This window comes from Lytechinus variegatus, chromosome 11 (genome assembly GCF_018143015.1).
Source record: "Lytechinus variegatus isolate NC3 chromosome 11, Lvar_3.0, whole genome shotgun sequence".
NCBI lineage: Eukaryota > Metazoa > Echinodermata > Echinoidea > Temnopleuroida > Toxopneustidae > Lytechinus > Lytechinus variegatus.
This window is the reverse complement of record NC_054750.1, coordinates 9,146,616-9,167,911: the sequence shown is the minus strand read 5'-3', so window position 1 is coordinate 9,167,911 and position 21,296 is coordinate 9,146,616. Positions and strand designations below refer to the sequence as shown.

The 21,296-nt window shown below is 35.6% G+C and overlaps 1 protein-coding gene across 1 annotated transcript in view; it reads left to right on the top strand.

Annotated features, from left to right (window-relative positions):
- The first annotated feature begins 3,497 nt into the window (after window positions 1-3,497).
- The window catches only part of LOC121423838, a 31,550-nt gene continuing 13,751 nt past the window's right edge, over window positions 3,498-21,296 (top strand). The window contains exons 1-9 of the mRNA XM_041619345.1: window positions 3,498-3,560; window positions 7,045-7,135; window positions 9,915-9,962; window positions 11,080-11,158; window positions 11,967-12,168; window positions 16,224-16,330; window positions 17,151-17,272; window positions 18,956-19,019; window positions 20,519-20,682. Coding sequence (XP_041475279.1) covers window positions 7,052-7,135; window positions 9,915-9,962; window positions 11,080-11,158; window positions 11,967-12,168; window positions 16,224-16,330; window positions 17,151-17,272; window positions 18,956-19,019; window positions 20,519-20,682 — 870 coding nt within the window. The 5' untranslated portion in view covers window positions 3,498-3,560; window positions 7,045-7,051. The remainder of the gene's footprint in view (window positions 3,561-7,044; window positions 7,136-9,914; window positions 9,963-11,079; window positions 11,159-11,966; window positions 12,169-16,223; window positions 16,331-17,150; window positions 17,273-18,955; window positions 19,020-20,518; window positions 20,683-21,296) is intronic.

Genomic DNA, 21,296 nt, shown 5'->3' with positions numbered 1-21,296 from the left:
TTTGAGAAAGAATTGCACGAGTATTAGCTGAATTATATCTGTGTATATTTCTGTTGGTTTGAAAAATATTGTCAAATTTATTAGGCAAAGTGTTGTTATAGTAGGAATACATTAAACAGATAATTGAAAATCATGAAATTGGGAGTATATTTAAAGGTCAAGTCCACCCCATAAAAATGGTGATTTGAATAAAAAGAGAAAAATCAAATGAGCATAACGCTGAAAATTTCATCAAAATCGGATGTAAAAAAAAAGACATGGCATTTTAAAATTTCGCTTTTTTTTTTTACATAATCATGATAATAGTGATATGCACAACTCAGTAACATGCAAATGAGTCAGTCGATGATTTCCATCACTCATTATTTCTTTAGTTTTTTTTATTGTTTGAATAATACAATATTTCATTTTTTACAAATTTGACAATACTAACCAACTTGACTGAACCATATTATATTAATGCTAATTCCATGTGCTCAGGGAGGAATTAATTGTTGTTTCACTTGACAATGAGGAGAAAATTAGAATATTTCTTATTTCACATAATAAAATACAAAAGAAATAGTGAGTTCATGACTTCACCAGTCTTCTCATTTGCATATCCACCAGGATGTGCTTATAACTGTTTTGTGAAATTAAGCGAAACTTTAAAATATCATAACTTTCTTATTTTACATCCGATCTTGATTAAATTGTCAGTGTTGTGCTTGATGGAGTTTTTTTAATGTTTTTTATTCAAATCAACTTTTTTGTTAGGGTGGACTTGTCCTTTAATTTTAAGAAAAGAGGTTTGCTATGACTTAGAAAGGGCAGTTTATGGCAGAACTGCTCTCTTTTTTAAAGAAGAAAAAGGGGGTTTAGTAAGTGGTGCTTGCAGAATCCCCAAATAATATTGCAACATTATGTAAGGAAAAATCAATGAATTATACAATGTAAGAAGAATATTTTTTGGTAAAAGGTCTTTAAGTTTACTCATTATTCCTATTGTTTTGAAAACTTTCCTTTAGACCTCATTATAACGTGTGTCTTCCATTTTAAATCTTTCTCTATACTAATTTCCTAAAATGTGTATAATATTTGAATGTTGAATTAGGTTGCCATATTTATTTACTTCATTTTGCACTATATTTCGGATAATTGAACAGCATTACATGGGTCTTTTAATAATTAAGTTATAGACTCGCTTATATCCATTTGCTAATCTTTGAAAGTTCACAATAAAAGTTTTGAGTAAGACATTCTACATCATGTGTTTATAAAATATATTGGTGTCGTCTGCAAATAACTAACGATTTGATAGTGGAGATACTGAATTTAATCATTGATGTCGGCCCTAAATAAAAAAAAGTATCACCAAGAACTGATCCTTGCGGAATACCAGTTTGACAATTAGAGCTTTTAGAATTGTACACTGTAAATTGTTTGCGGTTACTCAAATAAGTGTGTAATAAGTTTAAAGTAACACCACGGATTCCATAATGAAAAAAATTCAAACTGTTTTTTTTAAGTCTAAGAACTTTGTTTTCAATAATATCATTGACACATTCTTTAAAAAATATAAGATAGCATGATGAGTGGAATGCCCAGCTCTTAAACCAAACCGTTTATAACAAAGAATTTTGTTTTTATCAGATAGTTTTGAAATCGTGTATAGATGCATCTTAAAAAAAAAATCGAAAATAGTGGTAGTAAGGAAATAGGTCTATATTTTTAAATAAGTTTGGCCACTTTGTATGAATAGGAGTAACTTTAGCAACTCTGACTTTGAGGCAATACGTACCCTTTTCAATACATAAATGATAAATACTGCAAAGTGGTTTAGAAATATGTATAACTATTTTACCAGAAAACCAGAAGCTTAATTCCTATTTTTGAAAGACAAAGCATTATAAAAATTATTTCTTTTTCTGTATAGGGCCTAGGTAAAAAAAGCTGTATATGGAAAACTTTTGATATTATTATTATTATATTATTATTATTATTATTATTATGTGGTCAGGGCTATAAAACGATTTCTTTTAATATCAATTGACTTACAAGCTTTAAACAAGATGAATCATTTTAAGCAAATTATTCATACTAGGCCTATATTCTCATTCACATGTTCTTACAAATCCACCCCAACAAAAAGTTGATTTGAATAAAGAGAGAAACAACAAGCACAGCACTGAAAATTTCATCGGGATGTAAAATAAGAAAATAATGACATTTCAAAGTTCCTCTTAATTTCGAAAAAGTTTTATGCACATCCTGGTAAGACAACATGTTTGATTCAATCCATTGCTTGAGTTATATTCTGCTTGACAAGCTTTTACTTATCTTATTGCATTTTGATGAATAAAATGAATGAATGATGGGAATCAGGCGCGGATCCAGGAGGGGGCCGAGCCGGCCCCGGCCCCCCCCTATTTTTTGACAACCTGCAGAAAAAAGTGGACTCTTTACCTTGATAGAAACTACGAAAAACAGAAAGAAAGGTAAAAAAGAGGTATTTTACCCATGATGAGTAATTTACAGCCTCGTAACGACCGGCCCGACCCCGAAAGGATACCCCAAAAAAGGTGAGGGGAAGAATTGGAAAATAGACTTTATGTAAAATTTTTCGCTCGCGCTTCGCGCTCGCATTGCCTGTGTAATGAATCCCATTCAAGAGGGTTAAATGACACTAATATAGAACCAATATATATACAATATATCCAGTTCTGATATCAATTTGCACACAATTTCTAGCTCGCACATCAAGCTTTCATTATTTTGTTTGATTTACACAAATTGTTTGATTTGTGAGAAACCTATACTCTGGAAATTCTTACCAAAATTTGTCAAAATGCTCCTTTATCATGTCAGTATGTAAAAAATTAAGCTCATGCTTCGTGCTCGCATTAAATTGTTTGAGACACACAGCTTAAAACGCGCTTAGACTGTTTATTTTTTTCAGGTCGGAATATCAGAAGTTTTGAACTTGCGCTTCGCACTCTCATTATTTGATTGGTGATACTTGTATCCTCTTCATTAATCACTAAAAACAGTCCTAATTGAGTCACTTTTCACGTTACTATATGATAAAATTTCGGCTCGCGCTTCGCGCTTGATCGCATTGTTTAGTCGGATACTTATCTTTGTTCATGATTATAAAAACTGCTCTGAATCTTCAGTTCTAAGGACATAACATATCAAAGATTTTTAGCTCTCTCTTCGCGCTCGCATTATATATTAAGACCACATGAGATACCTTATATTGTTTATAGCAATAAATATTAACATATACTTAAAACTTCAGTCTTTAGTTAGGAGTATACCTCTTGAAAAACCAACAAAAAAAAGCCATATTGTAGCGGCCAATCAAAAAAATGTTGATCAAAATATTTTTCGGCCCCCCCTATTGGCGAAAGTTGGATCCGCCCCTGGGAATGAATATATAAGCCTTTAGTTAGTTAGTTCAGTACCGGAAAAGCTAGCGGATTCCCCCGGCCCCCTTCATTTATGGTTTTCTCGACCTACCATACTTATTTCTAGCGGCAAATTCAGCGAGGATTCCAACATTTAACTTCATCGTCAAGGTAAAAACTACTTTTGCTCATGTTTTTCTATTGAATGGTTGTTTTAAGATAAAATACTTAGCATTTTAGAAAAATTTACTAATCCAAATATGCTAGGAAAGCGTATTAACATTACTTTTTCAACATTTTAAAATTCGATCTACCGTTTCACAGACACAGGACCCACTGTCAAAGAGTACAGTTAGACCTCGGCCGGGACCACGGCCAAACCTATCGTACCGTACCCGTATGCGGTCCGCGCGCCGCGGACACTGTTCTGTAGAGGCGGATCCAGCGCCAGTCAGGAACTGAGTCTAGTACTTTATAAATATTACCCTTTTTACACAGGATTTTCTTAGCCCCGAACTATCGCTAATCCCGTACTATCCTTAACCCCATACTAGTACTATTTTTTTCCCTTTTCACACATGCCAAATTGTTATTGCTAACCCCGGATAAGGAATGCTTGCTTTTCACACGAAACTCGCTAACCCCGGACTAGTGGTTTTTGTCAATCATTCGTAGTACAAGTATTTCACTCGTACACTTTTTACACACGGTAAAATTACCTTAACCCTGTACTATAGGTCAGTAGAGGCGCACGGCCAATATTGGAGACTGTCTCCAATGTGGGAGACTATCTCTAATAAAGTAATATCAGAGACTTTTGTAAAGAATTTGGGTATCCAATTTCAGAGACAGTCTCCAGTGTTGGAGACTAATTTTCTTTGTTTACATTTGCGGCAAAAGGATTACCTTGGTGGCAAATAAGAATGTGATAAGCAGATTCCTCATGAAAATTTACACCTTTTCACCGTCTACTTTAAAAATTCACCGTCTACTTTTGTTTTGATAAGGATTTTTGTTGTCATCCACACACAAAACAAATGAGCTTCTGACCTCAGCGAGACAAAATTTTGGGTGGAAAAAATTTGTGTTTTTGTTGGTGTTGTTTCTTTTGTCCTTTTGCAAAGCAAGTCTCCAATGTGGGAGATTGTCTCCCCTATTGGAGAGAGTCTCCCATATTGGCCGTGCGCCTCTATGTAGGTGGGGCTAAATTACCATTTAGCCCCACCTATAGTACGGGTGTGTGTGTGTGTATTTGAGTTTTGTCAGACGTGTACCAATCAGATATGATTATTTACGTCTGGGACCGACCTTTAACGTCACCATCCGAAAGACGTGACAAGGGCTCGAACTTCGAACCTCTGCATCAGTTTGTAACTTCCCCACAGCTTGGATTACAGGCGCACGCCACAACGCCCAGTTAAGGGGTTAAAGGCAAGCTTAGCCTAGTCTTGAGGACGCAATGATGATGATTTTTTTTAAGATATGTCATATACTTCTTCGTCAATGATGAAGAAGTATATGACATATCTTAAAAAAAATCATCATCATTGTGTCCTCAAGACTAAGCTTAGCCCACTTTCGTTTTACACTAGCGATCTTAACCCCGTACTATCGCTCTTAGCACCGCAATTGCTGGGATAACCCTGCTTTTTTGCAGGGCCAAATAATCCCGTACTAAAGGTGGGGTTAGCTCACTTTGCAAAAATGCTGTGTAAAAAGAAAGTGGACTAAGCTTAACCCCGTACTATAGGTGGGCTAAATGGCAATTTAGCCATTGTAAAAATAGCAGAAAAAAATAATTGAAAATATTGCCGAGCGAAGGCGAAGGTTTGAGAAAAATTCATCAAATGATTAAAAAGTTATTAGAATTTCAATTATTTGATTTGTGACGTCATATGCGAGCAGTATTCCTACATAGCGAATGGTAAAAAATCAATGAAATGTCATTTTCTCAGAAAATTGAAAATGGTTTTCACTGTAGGGGGGCCTACCTTTTGACTTTTGTATAGATCTATAGACAAATCATTTCACACCTGATCATGAATAGAAAACAAAATTCAGTCATCAGGAACCACACAGAATTTGAAATTCATACATTTTATATTGCATAACACATGGGGCAGCTGCTCGTTTATGACGTCACAAATCCAAAACTTTGAACTCTAATAACTTTCTTACTCTTTAACAGATTTTCCTCAAACCTTCACCAATATTTTTTACTATTTTTTCTGCTATTTTTACAACAAAGCTTTCTTCAGAGTGAACTTCCCCTTTAAGTTTTAGACCAAAAGCTTCAGTTCAGTCTCTGTAATTTTGGTTGTTCCGCTGAACTGCGTTGGCTCACTGAGGATTATAGTAAAATGTCAGAAATTGTTGAATAAATCCCAAGACCCAAGAAAGAAACGACGGTTATTCCTGTCTAGTCAACTTTATACTTTATAGCCCTATGCCAATCATACATGTAGTCACATGTACTCCGTAGCCAGGAGGCTTCTAGAGAGTAAAAATCATTTATGGCAAGTTCCCCCCAAGTCTGCGCAGTCCCCCTTGTCTGCACACGCGTATCTGCACGATTCTAGTAAAAGAAGACACTCAACGAGCATGAACTTTACACATGCAAATGATGCAATACATAGACAGGTATTCATAAAAAAATCCGACTCAAATATGAAGGAAAATAATGAATTTAGGGCATTTCATGTGACGGCCTCAAAATGCAGCCTTTCTCATCAAAATCCTGGAATCGTGTGCAAAGTGAATGGGTGCGCAGACATGGGATACCATTTTTTTTTTCAATCTGAAAATGACTGCGTGAGGTTTTTCAAGAAAATCCTGTATTTTCTTTCATTTTTTATTGAGAAATTTGGTACACTTTTAAGTCTGAATAATATAAGGAACATTATTAAGTGAAAGATTTTGTGAAATAAGAAGAAATTCATGTTAAATCTCAACTCAAATTGTTAGGTGCGCAGACTTGGGGGCCCGCCATCATACTAACGTATGCTTACTCTCAATGAAGCCAGGTATTCCTCCCCATTCATCTGCAGTATGGCCCCAAAACATGAAACTTTCGCCCCTGAGATTTCTACTTTCCTTCTATTTAGCCCTAAATCATGTACATGGGTTACAAAGTCATTTCTGACCTTTGTACGCTATCAATTTTATTTTTAAACAAGAATTCATCGAAAAAATGAGAAAAATATTCTGAAAAGACGGAAGAGACTTGCCCGATGTTTTCTATTGTTCTTCCCCAATGTTATTGGGGAATGCATTATGGTGTGACACCGTGATTGAATAATCCTGAGTGCGTCTGCACCTATGAATTAGCGGGATTGCCGGGATAGTTCGTAAAATAGCGCGCTATTTTGCAAATAATTCCAAGTTGACTTGGGATTGCAATCTCGAGATTAATCCTGCGAACTAGCACGATAATTACGTCTCCATTACAAATAATCTTGAGATTGTTCAGATTGGAATAATTTGCTGGATCAGAAATAGCGTGCTGATTTGAAAACTCAGGCTGATGGAGATGAACCTTAAGACTCTGCTAGATATGAAAATTCCACAAGGAAGTATTGGCTGAGAAAAAGTTCTCTAAGTAGACTAAAACTAAAAGTGAGTGAAAACATTTTGTTTGTCAATACTTGAAATACAGAAAGAAGATGTCCTTTGTGAGGGTGCCTAGACGGTCCCAGTCTCTTTCCGGTAGGAGCAGGAAACCAAAGAAAAAGAAAGCTACTTGGGATGTAAGTATTACCTTGTTTCTGTTCAATTGCTGCCTAGAAATTTGGTTATGAATAGAATAGGACTTGTACTTTCATTTTCTGCAAACATACTCAAATACATTTTTTTACCGAAATTGACTGCTACAATGGTTCGGATGAATGCCAACGATATGTATGTCCAAAGCAAAATGGGTGTAGCCTAATTGGAAATTAGAGAAGATAATTAATGATGTAGTCATATTTCCTGTACAGTGTCTGTGTGGGGAGTCCAGTGGTTTATTCAAACCACATATACAGTGCGTCCCAGAAAAAATGAAACCGAGATTTAGCGATCATTTATCATTACTGAATCATAAATGAAATAAACAAATGACCTACCAATTTAAAGCTTAGAATCTCCTCTTTCATCTGATATTACTTAGATTATTTCACATTCACGCATGAGTGAGCAAATACAATTTGAGAAAGGATATCAAAAACTCATTTGGTGGGGGTATCTGGATTTCAAAAAGAAAACCACATTTTTGAAAAGTTCAATATCTCTTTAATTTGATACCTAAATAACAGAAAACGGTCAAGAAATAACAAAGATCCGGGGCGGTATTCTGAACATTGTCTTATCTCCATATTTTATCTTATCTCAGAGATATGACAAAATCGGTATTCTGGTGGATGTCATAACTTTTGTCACAAAAATTGTCATAAATTTTGTCTTGTCTCTTTGGCGCGCACCAAAAATACGCGGCTTTAATGCGCGTAATCCTTTTATACAAGCAAAAGATATGACAAAAGTTATGACAGGGGGTAGCAGTCATAAATTTTGTCATATCTTTTAGTACCAAATATCCCGAGACCCTGCCAACTGAATGTCAAGCATATAACGATATCATTTAGATTAGATTGTGGTATTAGTTTCACTCATCATCCACGACAATTTTTAAAATTATTTTTTCATGCTACAATTAGTTAGGCCCTACATATTAATTTCTCTTTTTTTCTCTGTTTTCCTTATTTTTCTACTTCTCTAAAATCCTTCACAGCTCCCTGTCTCTCTTTGTAATTAAGCGCATCAATATTCGCGTAGTTGCGCGATGCCACCAACAGAATTGGGAATACCCCCTACCTGTCACGGGGCATTCCTATTGGCTAGAAGGGCTCCCACTGGGAACTAACGATGATTTTGATTGGATTGCTTCCGAAAAGATGGGCGGGAACTTTGAGAGATATGACAGGGAAAAGACAATGTTCAGAATACCGATTTGTGACAATCATAGCGGTGTCACATCTCAGAGAGAAACGACAAAATTTATGACAAAAGTTATGACAGAGTTACAGAATACCACCCCTGGTCATTTGAAATAAGGCTTGAATTTCAATAATTTCATAAAATGAAGAGGTTCTCCAGGCTGGCTTTCAAACTCACTCAACACTCCGTTTTGTTAACGATCAGCCATGCATTAAATCTTTTGTTCACCATGCGAAAGCTTCTGTGGGAAACCGGTGAAAACACGTTTATCTCATGAAATTATGGAAATATAAGCCTTTTTTCAAATGACCAGAACTTTTTTATTTCTTTACCATTTTCTGTAATTGAGGTACCAAATTAAAGAGCAGATATTGAACTTTTCAAAAATTTGGTTTTCTTTTTGAAACCCAGATACCCCTCGCCAAATGAGTTTTTGGTATCCTTTCTTCAAATTGTTTTTGCTCACTCATACGTGAATAAGAAATGAACTAAGTAATATCAGATGAAAGAGGAGATTCTAAGCTTTAAATTGGTAGGTCATTTATCTATTCTATTTATGATCAACCCTATCTAGGCGGGGGCCTCAGAGGCCCCCCCCTCAACGAATCGCGCGATATTTTCGCCGTGCGAAATTTTTTGACCGCGCCGCTTGCTGAGTTCTTACTTTCAAGTCTTGCGCAACTTTTAAGACCAATTTTGCGTCACCCGGGTATGTGGTTCCGAAATTACGCATCATTATGTAAGTGCATGTCAGACCGAAAATTGCTCAAAAACGTGATTTTGTGTACAAAGTCAATGCAAATTGTGTTTTCAACCAAATTTCATAAATGTATGATTATTTTTAGTTTTGCTAGTCTAAATGTATTCATTTTATGCTTTTTATGATCATAGAAGAGTCCCCAACAAATTTCATTGAAAAAAACAATGATAAACAAAAGGTAAAAAAACAAAGAAATGCATAAGAAATTGCAAAAAAAATATAATACATAAGAAAATGATTTGATATCACAATTTTTTTCATGTATTCTTGCTTAGGACACCAAAAAGAGTTTCTATACCAAAAATTAGTACATTTGGAGCTTTATTTAGGGAGTTAGAGGAAAAAGTATGATTTCGCATACTAATTACGCATAAATTAGCATAATCACTTAATAGCGATTCGCATGAAATAAATTACTATACAATCTTGTAGATTATGTCCCAGGCAACCCGTGTGCCAATTTTCGGCGCGATTGCGATGGCCGAGATCTTAGGTCCCAGGCCCCCCCCCGGCCATAGGAACTCCCAAAATACCCCGGCCTAGATAGGGTTAAGTTATGATAAATGATCGCTAAATCTCGGTTTCGTTTATTCTGGAACGCACTGTATGTAGCTAAATTAAAAAAAATTACACTATTGAAAAGGCTGTTTTCGACTCGCCGTAGGGGAAATAATGTTTCGTGGACAAGCTGATTCAGCTGGTTGTAGGCCACTAGACAAAGTAGTAAAAGTTGAGATGAATCAAGTGGCTATTTACTGGTCAAAGCAACTAAATTACCTTTGTTTCTTACACAGAGCACAACAAGTGACTTGACAGTCCATAAGCTGAGCAAAGATGAGTTGGTAAGCCCGTTGACTCCTGAATTTTGTCATTGCTGCATACTTTGTATATGGGTTTGAGTTTGGGAAGTTTGTTTATTATGTTAGTCTGCATTAATATATAAAATGGGTGTTGGCAAGTTTGATGCCGAATAGTGGTTTTAGTGTTCACTATCCGGTGTGTTGACAAAAAAATCAGAGCCTTAAAATCCTATATCCTAAAAGCAGCTTGTCATCACACACACAGTCACCATATGGAGTCTGATAAATTGGGGCTGGAGTAAAGCTGCAATGAAAAGACAGGTAGCATCCCTTTGTGGAAGCGTCATGGTGTAGCGGTTCTGACTCTCGCCTTGTAAGCAGAGGGTCATGTGTTAGAATCCCACCATGACCTAGCGTCCTCTAGCACATGTACATTGTATGCGGGCATACAAGGATCTGATGACCGGGTTAATATATATCTGTAGAGCGCTCTAGAAATGTCATTCCGATACTAAGTGCTATATATTTAGCACGATATAAATGCAGAATATTATTACGACATGTATATCATTATTATTATAGCTTGGTTCCTGGTAAAAGACATGCCATAGACTTATTGCAAGTTGCCTTTGAATGAAGGCCCATCATTACAACTAATAATTGTATGAAACTTTTAAACACCTGTAATATATTTCAAGTTTTGGTTAATATCTTAAACATGTAACCATTCAAATTTATCACTATTGGCTTATACTTATAAAGCAAGGAGAGGTGTCATCTTCTCGGTATGAGTATGTATTCCCTGAAAAAATAAGATGTGGAGGTCTTTATGAAAATATGTTTTATTGGATTCAACTTTACATGGAAACTGGAATTCCCTAGCTTCAAGATTCAATCATTATGCATGGTTGGGTTGTTAAGAATAACAAGCATGCTTTATGAGTGAGCCAGCTAATCTCAAAGCCTTGGTCATGCTAATGAAAAAATAAAAAAAACGTTCATGTGTAAAAATGCTTTAATAATACAGGAATAGGCAGGTAGCCTGTAGGTTTTGTAAGACCAGAGTAATTGTCACATTTTTGCAGGCTCTTGTTTAAGTAATCTCCCTGCCAAATTTGTAATGATCTGCCATCTTATAATTTTCTTATTCTTTATTCAGGATCGACGTCATGCCGTTCATCAGTCGGCTAATTTAGAGATTATCAAAGAGGAGAAAAGAAAAAAAGCTATTCTTAAAGGTACAGTATTCATGTATGGGCAATATTCCATTTATCATTGTATGTCATCATAATTCTGAATGCATGCAATTTGAAAAACGGTGCCCCATTGAACAAATCCTTTCAATAATATGCATAGATCTGACAGTGTAGTGGGGGGTGGGGAGTTGATTTTCAGCTTAATTTCAGCTGTCCTTTTTACAAAAGTATGGGAGCTCCTTCAATTCAGCTTTTTCTCAGCTCTTCATATATTTTTTATTTTTGGATCACTCATGCCCCTGAATATGTGGAAATTTGGTACCGGTAGTTACATTATTTGATTAATGTAGAAAGGATCAATGTAACTTTACAAATAAATAGACAGTAGTTGCAGCGAAGAATTATTTCATAGACAGTCTTTTAAATCAAGGCCAAAAATTGTCAAAATATCATACAGTTAGATCTGATACAATAATGTAAACTTATCTCTGTAAAATCATGAAATCTTAGCTCAAAATCAATAATTCTGATAATCACAAGAACAGAAAAGCATACGTGGGACAGTTTATTAATATTGCTTTGAAAAAAACGACATTTGATGAAATTCCATGCTTATTTTGCTAGTTTCTCAGCAGTCACACATTTTCTTCCAGAATCAATTGGCATATATTTCAATCAATTGGCATATATTTTTTTATTTATACATACAAACACTCTGTGGTAATTTCATGAGATTCTGTTCGAACTCATTTTGAGATTGTTACCACAACTTGTATGTATCTTGAAATGTAGAAAGGATCGATGTAAGTAACTGTAAGAAAAAAAATGTAATTTTATGTTTCATTGACAGCTAGGAAAGAGAGATCCCAAAGTGAGGGATCACAGGCTGGCTTGCTACAGGAGATCCTGTACGACGAGAAACAACTGAATGCTGCCCTCGCTCATTCCGATCGGGTCATGTCTGTTGTCAAGGACCTCTTCTATGATGACCCAAAGCGTTTGAAAGCTATACCTCTTATTACACGAGCACCTGGGGGAGATGCTGATAGAAGGTAGGGATTGATTATTAACCCTTTGATGATTGAATTCTCTGATAGCCTCATATTTTGTACAGGGGATTCACACCTTCTCTTGATATTGGATTAACTCTTCGCTATTGTATTCTCTGACTTGGATAGGCTTTGTACATGAATCTCTTGGCTCCCATAGACACTGGATTAACTTCTTAATTAGGTATGATACATAGGCCTATAGTATATGTAATTTCCTTAGACCCCTTCCCTGATTATCTAAATTCAAATTCAAATTCAATTCGGTTTTATTAAAAAATACTCATCAAAAGTCTGAGGACTAACAATGTGAGTTTACATTTAAAAAAATACATAACAAAGAAATAAATAAATACATAACATGCAGTGACCATTAAAGAAGAAAAAACATTGTTTAAAATGCAATAATAGTATAAAAAGAAATAGAATGAGGAGTTGCATGTAATAAGACAGATTTAATTTGTGTATATATATATAAAAAAAAAAACAGGTGAGGAGCAAGAAAGGGGAGCAAGAATGGCAAGAGTGAGCATGTGAAAAGGTGAGAATAGAGAGGGGGTGTAGCAAAAGATAAAGAGGGAAAAGAGTAATGAAGGAGGAGAACAAGAAAGACCCACAAGTAAACAATAAATTGCAGATTACAAATATAAGAATTATGTGAGAAAAAAAATGACATGATGGCAATCATAATAGACGAGAGAGTGGGAAAGAGCAACAAGGAGATAGAGAGAGAAGGAGGGAGAAAGACAGAAAGAGAGAAATAGAAAGGTCAGACACAGACAGAATCTGAAAGGACATCATATCTAATCATAAGTTCAATAAGTAAACTAGATATACATAAAAAAAAGATAAGCATCAATAATAATGAATACTGGTCAGACACCATGTGAAATGGAGAAATACAAAAATATAACATTAATGATTTGCAATACTGATTCACAAAACAACGCTGTCCAAAGTGAAAGAGGCAAGTGGGAGTTTACTGCATTGATGAAAGGAAAAAAAAGAAAAGGAGAAAGAAGCAAGAGAGCAAAAAGACAGAGAAAGAGATAAAAAGGAGAAAAATAAGGGAGAGAGAGAGACAGGAAAAGAAAAAGTACATCGCATGCAGTTAGGGAATATTGCACGACAAAGTACATGCTATGTTAAAATGCAATCATAAAACTTATACATATATTTGAAAATTTCATTGTGAATACATTTTGGCAAACATTACAATAAAATCACCATCATCCCCAGGATGAGCAAACCGACAAGTATATGTGTAGATAGAGCTTTCAGAATATTTATATAAATGTGGCAGATAACAGTGTGATGAAATCAGAAAAGAGAAGTTATAGAAAAGTAAAAAAAGGGGAAGAGATCAAAGGAACAAGGAAAAAGAGAGGAGAGAAAGTGATAGAGGAGAGAGAAAGAAAACATCACAAGAGTATTGCACATCAGATGAGAGAAAAAGAATTTATGCATACAGATATAGTCTTAGATTAACCATACTTGTATTCAATGGGCTAGCAGAAATGAAAATGTAACTGGATAAATTGCACACAGTAAATTAAATTCACTGACTGTGTAAAGTTCGAATGAAATAAGGAATGGGGGAATTCCGATATCTGTCAGTTCTCATCATGGGAAGGGATAGTGCAGATGCATTCCTCAGAGTACGACCACAGTCACTACCTCTATCTGCAGGAAGGAGATGTCGATGCGTCTTAGATTTGAGAAGAGATTGAGCAAATTTAAGTGAAAGGGTAGAGCGTCTCTCTTCTAGAGAGGTTACATTGAATTCTGAGAGCAATTGATCATACGGCTTAATGTTCGGGTATGAGATAATCCTAAGAGCTCTTTGAACACGCTCAATGCAGGCAGAGTGGTCACATGTGATGCCAGATGTACAGACGGGAGTCGCAAATTCAAGCGTCGGTCGAATATACATCTTGTATATGATGGCAAGGTCTTTGGCGTTCACACCATTTCTCCGAAGCTTGGTCAGGATGTAAAGTCTTCTAGAGGCATTGGAGATCAGACGACTCACTTGTTCATCCCATTTGAGATTATTCTGAAGCGAGATCCCAAGAAGTTTCAGGGATGAAACAACTTCTAGTGTATTTGAGTTGATGTCAAGTATAATTGGTGGTGGTGGTTGGCGAAGAAATTCTCTGGAGGAAAGTGGCATGATGAGCCTAAAGTATGCAGCCTAAATCAATCCTGTTTGTTTCAACGGTTGAGTCTGTGCTGCTGTATGGATCAGAGACATGCACACCTATGGTCCAACGAGAGAAAGCAGTGGATGGAATGTACACACGCATGCTTAGGATAGCCCTAAATGTGTCCTGGAATGATTTTGTACGAACTGTTAATCTGTACGGTGGTTTGCTAAAAGTATCTATCAAAGTACAAGCAAGAAGGATGAGGTTGGCGGGTCATTGGCCCGAAATTAACAAAGGTGGTTGTGAAAACCCATGGTTAAGTCCATGGTTTATGCAGATTTCCTGTATAAATTACGCTTAATTCAGCACGTATCTGGCGCGTGTATAGAAATTGTCCAATTCTGATGCACGCATTTGTCACAGTGCGCCAAATTGACGCCTGTTACCGTGGTTAGATACACTATTTTATTCATGAATAAAATAGCGTCATCGTATCTTGCTAACAGCTTTATGAAAAACCCACCTGCTTTCAGCAATATTTAAGTTGTCATAAATTATCCTCTAGACTTACTCTTAGCTGATTTTGATGCAGTCCTTTGACAACTCTCCATTTAACTGTCTACAGTCATCAAACTTGTTTGCAGGATTGTCCTTTGAGTATCACTTTCATCCAGGGGAAAAAATTGCATAGGGGCTGGGCGATTTATACCTCAATCACATCTGCTCTACGGCAGAGGTACGGCGAGTAACAAAATGCTGTTTTATTAAAGGTCAAGTCCACCTCGGAAAAATGTCGATTTGAATCAATAGAGAAAAAACGGACAAGCACATTGCTGAATATTTCATCAAAATCGGATGTAAAATATGAAAGTTATGATTTTTCAAAATTTCCGTTATTTTTAACAAAATAGTTATATGAACGAGCCAGTTACATCCAAATGAGAGTCGATGATGTCACTCACTCATTATTTCTTTTGTTTTTTTATTGTTTGAATTATACAATATTTCAATTTTTACGAATCTGACGATTAGGACCTCCGTGCCTGAAGCACAAAATGATAAAAATGGAATTCTATGTGTTCAGGGAGGAATGACACTTCATTTCACATGACAATGACGAGGCAATAAAAATATTTCATATAATAAAATACAAAAGAAATAGTGAGTGAGTGATGTCATCAGTTCCTCATTTGCATACCAACCGAGATCAGATGTGCATATAACTGTTTTTTTAAATGAAGCGAAACTTTAAAATGCCATAACTTTCTTATTTCACATCCGATTTGATGAAATTTTTAGTGTTATGCTTGTTGAATTTTTCTCTTTTTATTCAAATCAAGTTTTTGTTGGGGTGGACTTGTCCTTTAATTTCAATCCAAGTCACCTATATGTTGTAGCTGGTACAAAAATGTTAAAATGGCTGATTTTGAATTGCCATATGGCTGCCATAGAGTAAATGTGACCAAGGTATTAGCACCGAAATGCTCAAAAGAGCATTGGAAACTAAAAAAGGGAGCCCTAGGGCCCATCTTACAAAGAGTTGCGATTGATCTGATCAATGGCAACTATGGAAAGCCAGCAACGTCAATATAAAAATTTTTGTTCAAAATAATTACTAGAAATGATGTAAATCCGTATATTATCCGTTTTCTTGATAATTGAGTATGCTTCTTTTTGTTTTCAAAGGACATCAAACAAATTTCTGAAAAAAATAGTGACATTGTTGGATATCCATATGCTTGAGATTGATCGGATCAATCATAACTTTTTCAAAGATGGGGCCCTGGAATTTCCCATTTATCACAATGTGCAACCTTTATGTTTTAGATTGAGGCAGTAGGCTGTTAGGAGAAGCCCCTGAAAAAAAATTATATGTATTTGTTTGCCTGTTTTCATCCATTAATTATCCAGAAGAGGTGGTCCTATCAAAGAGAAAGGCCCTCACACCAGCTATTTAGATACCCTCAGTGATTCTATCATGGATCCATCAGCACTCAATGAATATCAACAAGATATTGGTGAGTCATATAACTTCTTCCTGCGTTCATGTATCCAATACATTTCCTTGTTTATGGTCTTTTGATGTTTTATGATGAGAGACCTTTCAATGGATTTTAGTTGGAATTAAATTTAGTTTAGGATTTGCATGTTAGGCAGAGGGGGCATCATATTACCAACAGTTGTGATGGAGGGTGTGGCAGCAACATGATCTTAAGCTCTGGCTTCAGTTTTTGTGAAATGCCATCATTACTTTTCATTTATAAGGTTCTATTACATATAAAATTGATATACATGTATGGACAAGGAAGTGTCACTCATTTGGTATGAATTTGCAAGGCACAAAATTAAGGTCATTGACCGCTACAATGAAACACGTAATTAAATAATTTATTGATGTCGTATGACCTTTTGCCATGAAGTGGTATATCTAACTATCAATAGCAAAAACTTAAAGTTTTAGAAGATTGTGAAATATCAAGATAATTTGACTATTATGAGTGACTTTTCATGAAACTTAAATATTATGGATGGAAAGAATCAGCAAGTATGTGTGTAGAATTTGACATCTCTGGATCAACTATAAAACACATTTTTTTCATGCCAAAGGTATTTGAGGACATTTTACAAAAGTGTGGAAATTACAGTAAACTTTAAAGCCGATTTTCTCTGAAAATGGTTTGCACTGTCGTTTCTGCGATACAATAGTTCGGATGACTGCTGATGAAATTGTAACAAAGTTTTTTGTTTCAAACGAACGCCCAAGCTGCCTGTTTGGTAGAAGTGAAGATATGTCTATATCCCTGTAAATGTTGGTTGAAAATTACTTTTCTTACACAGACTCTCAGCTAGAGGAAGAAGAGACAGATGATGATGATGAGGAAGATGGAGAGACACCGGTGTTTGACAGTAAGCTAGATGTTGATCGATTTCAGAGTTATATCCATCGATCAGCTACCCAGGTAAATGGTTTCTTCACAGCTGAAGTACATGGCCTGAGTTTCCTGTAGGGGAGCCTTTCATAAAACACAGAGTTGGTAATATTTACTGACTATTGTTATAAGCAACTGAAATCCTTGCACCCGATTGGCTCAGAACAAATTTGTCAATGCAAATCAATGACTATTTTTCGTGAAATGCTCCCTTGTTTCATAACAAGGGGAACTCAGCCTGTTTAAAGTTGCTTTAGGTGTAGTGATTAGAGATTAAAAACAAATTATAGAATCTTTTATTAACTCTTAAAACTTTGAACTCAACCAGACTGGGCTTTTTTGGGTGTTAGCTGTCCTGCCGATTTTGCAAACGCCGTGAAAATCTGCATGATATTAGTGGGGGGTGTAATGTACAATGCTGTATGGCTAATTTTTCAGGAATCAACAATTTTTTTTTAATATGAATTAATTATGCTAAGTTTTGTGTGAATCATACTTTTTGGATTAAGAAGAACTTGCCATTTGAGTTGGATTTCCCTTCTATAAAGGCAGCTGACTTCTACTTAAACTTTCAGAAGTACTCATTAGCTGTCTGCCCATGAAAGTCATGGTTTCATGTAGCTTGTACTTTTAACATGTAAAAATAGACATTGCCTTGTTACAACAAGTAAACAGTAGCCTATAGGTTTCAAAATGACTAGTTCCATAGCTTTCCTTTTGATTTGCGTGCACCTTTGTAATATGATTTAACAATTGTTTCTTTCTTACTTTTGCAAATTTTCACTGTCTACAATACAATTAGCTTAGCCCCAGTTACATAAAGCACAAAAATTGATTTTGGGGCAATGCTCTACAATTGATTACAATGATTGATGTGTATGATCAATCATAAAAATCATCCCAGGGTGAACCACCAAGCTTCACGTGACATGGCCCTGAGGACCGTTCCTCACATCACCTAAGCAATGGTTGATTTGTAATTTCATGTCATCAGAGATTAAAGTGATTGGTTAACATTGGTTTGACTTTTAAAAAATCTGAGCTAGGTCACACTTGTCACCTTTGTCTGTGATATGTTACAAAAATGAAGCCCAGAAAAAATTGCGTTCGAAAATAATTATTTAGTGCTTCAAAAATTGAAATATAAAGTGACCGGAAACACCATCTTAATTTCATCCCATACACTTTTAGGTGTACTATTTATGTGTCTATAAGATGCCTATTTACAAAATCGGGGTTTGCCTTGTAGTTTTAGCTTTTCATTCAAAAAAATGGTTCTTTTCAGGGTTTATTATTTCTAATACATGCACTTAATTGTACACATGTTTCATCTTGGTTTGAGAATTTTTAAAATCAGCTGCTCACAAAGTTAAACAATACCTTTAATTCCTTCATTTGCTCTTCCTTCTACCACCCTTTTTCATCTCTCTATGCGAGGGTTGTGGGTGGAAGGTTGGTTCATGGTGTAGTAGATGAGGAGTTGCACATCTTCACCCAAACTCGCGTTTTGACTCGTGTAGAGTTGGACGCCAGTGTGCGATTTGATTTTGCACGTGCAAACATTTCAATCATATGTCATCTAGAAGTTACTATATCTTCATGAAATTGATATTAAGTCACATTTGCATGTAAGCTACTGGTGACTTATCCTACATTTCCCTTTACTGTCTATGTACATGTTTGTTTATGCAATTTGAGTTTTGTTATTCATAGAAACCTGTTGATGAGAGGGAGAGAGCCAACCTGAGGCATGGATCCAACAACAAAGAAAACATGGGTAAGTTACCTGAGATGGAACAGAAGTAATGGACAGCATGGCATGTAAACTACTGACATCCATAACCAAGTATTGACTGAGAGCCAATACCTGGTTTTTCTCATGTTAACTTTGATAATGTGCAGACCAAGAGAAAGGTTACCCAGATATTAGCTTACAGTTTTGATCGATATAGGATCTCTCAACAATTCTATCGATCATCCTCTTCCTTGTTTCAATTGATCTTGAATTTGGTAATTTGATGGTGGGATTGTTGTGTAGCGGTTCTGACTCTCATCTGTCATATAGGGGATCGTGGGTTCAAGTCGGCCAAAGCAGGTATTCTTTCAGCAAGAAATTAGTCACATTGTGCTGCACTCAACCCGGGTGGGTGTTTCATAAAGCTGTTCGTAAGTTAAGAGCGACTTTAAGAACGACTGGTGATCCTTTCTTGTGGTAAGTGGTATATTGAATTGGCGATGGTTTAGCACGTAAGAAAGGTTTACCAGTCGTTCTTAAAGTCGCTCTTAACTTACGAACAGCTTTATGAAACGGCCCCCAGGTGATGGGAATGAGTACCTGGCTGGAGTAATAGTATACCTTGAATGCACTGAGTGCTAGATGCATCAGCTAGCTTAACCCTAAATAGACTGGGCTATTGAGGTGCCTAAAAAGACAGGGGTGGGGGGGGGGTGCTGATTCAGCCCCCTTATGATCATGGCTATACTCTTCATAGGATCAAATGTACTATCAAAAAGTCAACATCACATTTTTTTTGTATTTTATTGTTATAAATAAATATATTATAAATTTCTTATTTATTTCTGTTTTTTATTGTTTTTTTCAATGGAAATTTTATTTTGACCATAAACAAGATGAAATTATTTGATTTTAATCAGTAAAAGGAAAAATAATGATACATAGTGAATTTTAGCTAAAAACAATATTTTTGTTGGATTTATATGCAAATTCACGTTTTTGAACAATTGTGGGTCTGCATGCAAGAAATGTGTAATTTCAGAACTACGAACCTGGGGTCGCGATTTTGATCTCGATAATATCAATAATATTTGGTCTTTGTATCAAACCTCTGGAACAAAAGTAGTGAATCGCAAGAGTTTAAAAGAAAAGAATCTTTAAAAACACTTTTGTTCAGTGAATTAAAACTGGATTTGGATACCCCTCTGTAGTCAGAACCCTCTGTAGTTTCAGAACTTGATGTGCAGAAATTGCATGCTTGTTAATGAACACTAGATGGAATGACTGCATTTAATCCTTAAGAAGTTTTTATCCAAGCGATGATCACATCGACCTGTGGAGTGTTTGATAAAACAGTAATTTTCACCGACAGATGTTATAAGCCACTGAAATCCTTGCATCTGATTGGTTGAGATCATACTAGTGAAATTCACTGACAAAATGTTTTAATAAATGCTCTCCTGATATTTAACCAAGTCCACTGCTCCAACAATTAGCATTTTTATTTTATCCTCTGCACCATGAATATTATTATATTTCAGACCCTGTTGTTACTCCAGAGAGGTTGCCGCTTGCAAAGTCTCAGCAAGATACCATCAATGACACTGCCAAGGCGAACAAGAAAATGGGCTCAAAGTCAAAGTCTAAAAGTCAAAGTTCATTCTTAGAAATCAGTCAGAAAACTAAACCGGAAGACCTAAGAATGGTATTCACAGTTTCTTTATTTTCTATTTATTTAAATCATGTTGTCATGACTTCTATTTTCATATCATGTAGACTTTTATAAGTTTATCATGTGTATGATAAAAAAAGAAATATTTTATTGATTTAGCAATAGCTGCAATGACTTCCTGATCTCCTGCACTTTACTTCAAGTCAATATCTAATTTTATGGAATGTTAGTAGTTGACATACTTTACTGCAATAGTTTCAGATGCTTATCTGTGGCAACTAGTTATGTGATTTTACTTTAGAACTCTCACAGCTGTGTTCTTTGTTGCTATTAACCCTAAATAGACTGGGCTATTTCGATGCCTAAGAAGACTGGGGGGGGGCTGATTCAGCCCCCCCTTATGATCTCGGCCGTCGATCGCGCGATCACGACGAAAATTGGCACATGCGTTACCCATGGCATTATCTACAAAACTATAACATCAAATTCTGCAAAAAATCTCATGTCTCATTAATTATGCTAATTTATGCGTAAATCATAAGTTTGCTCTAATTAATAAAATAATGCCCCTGAAATGCTAATTTTTGTTTCACATACTCTAGATAGGCATCTGATCAAATTGATTTAAAAAAGTTTCAAAATCACAT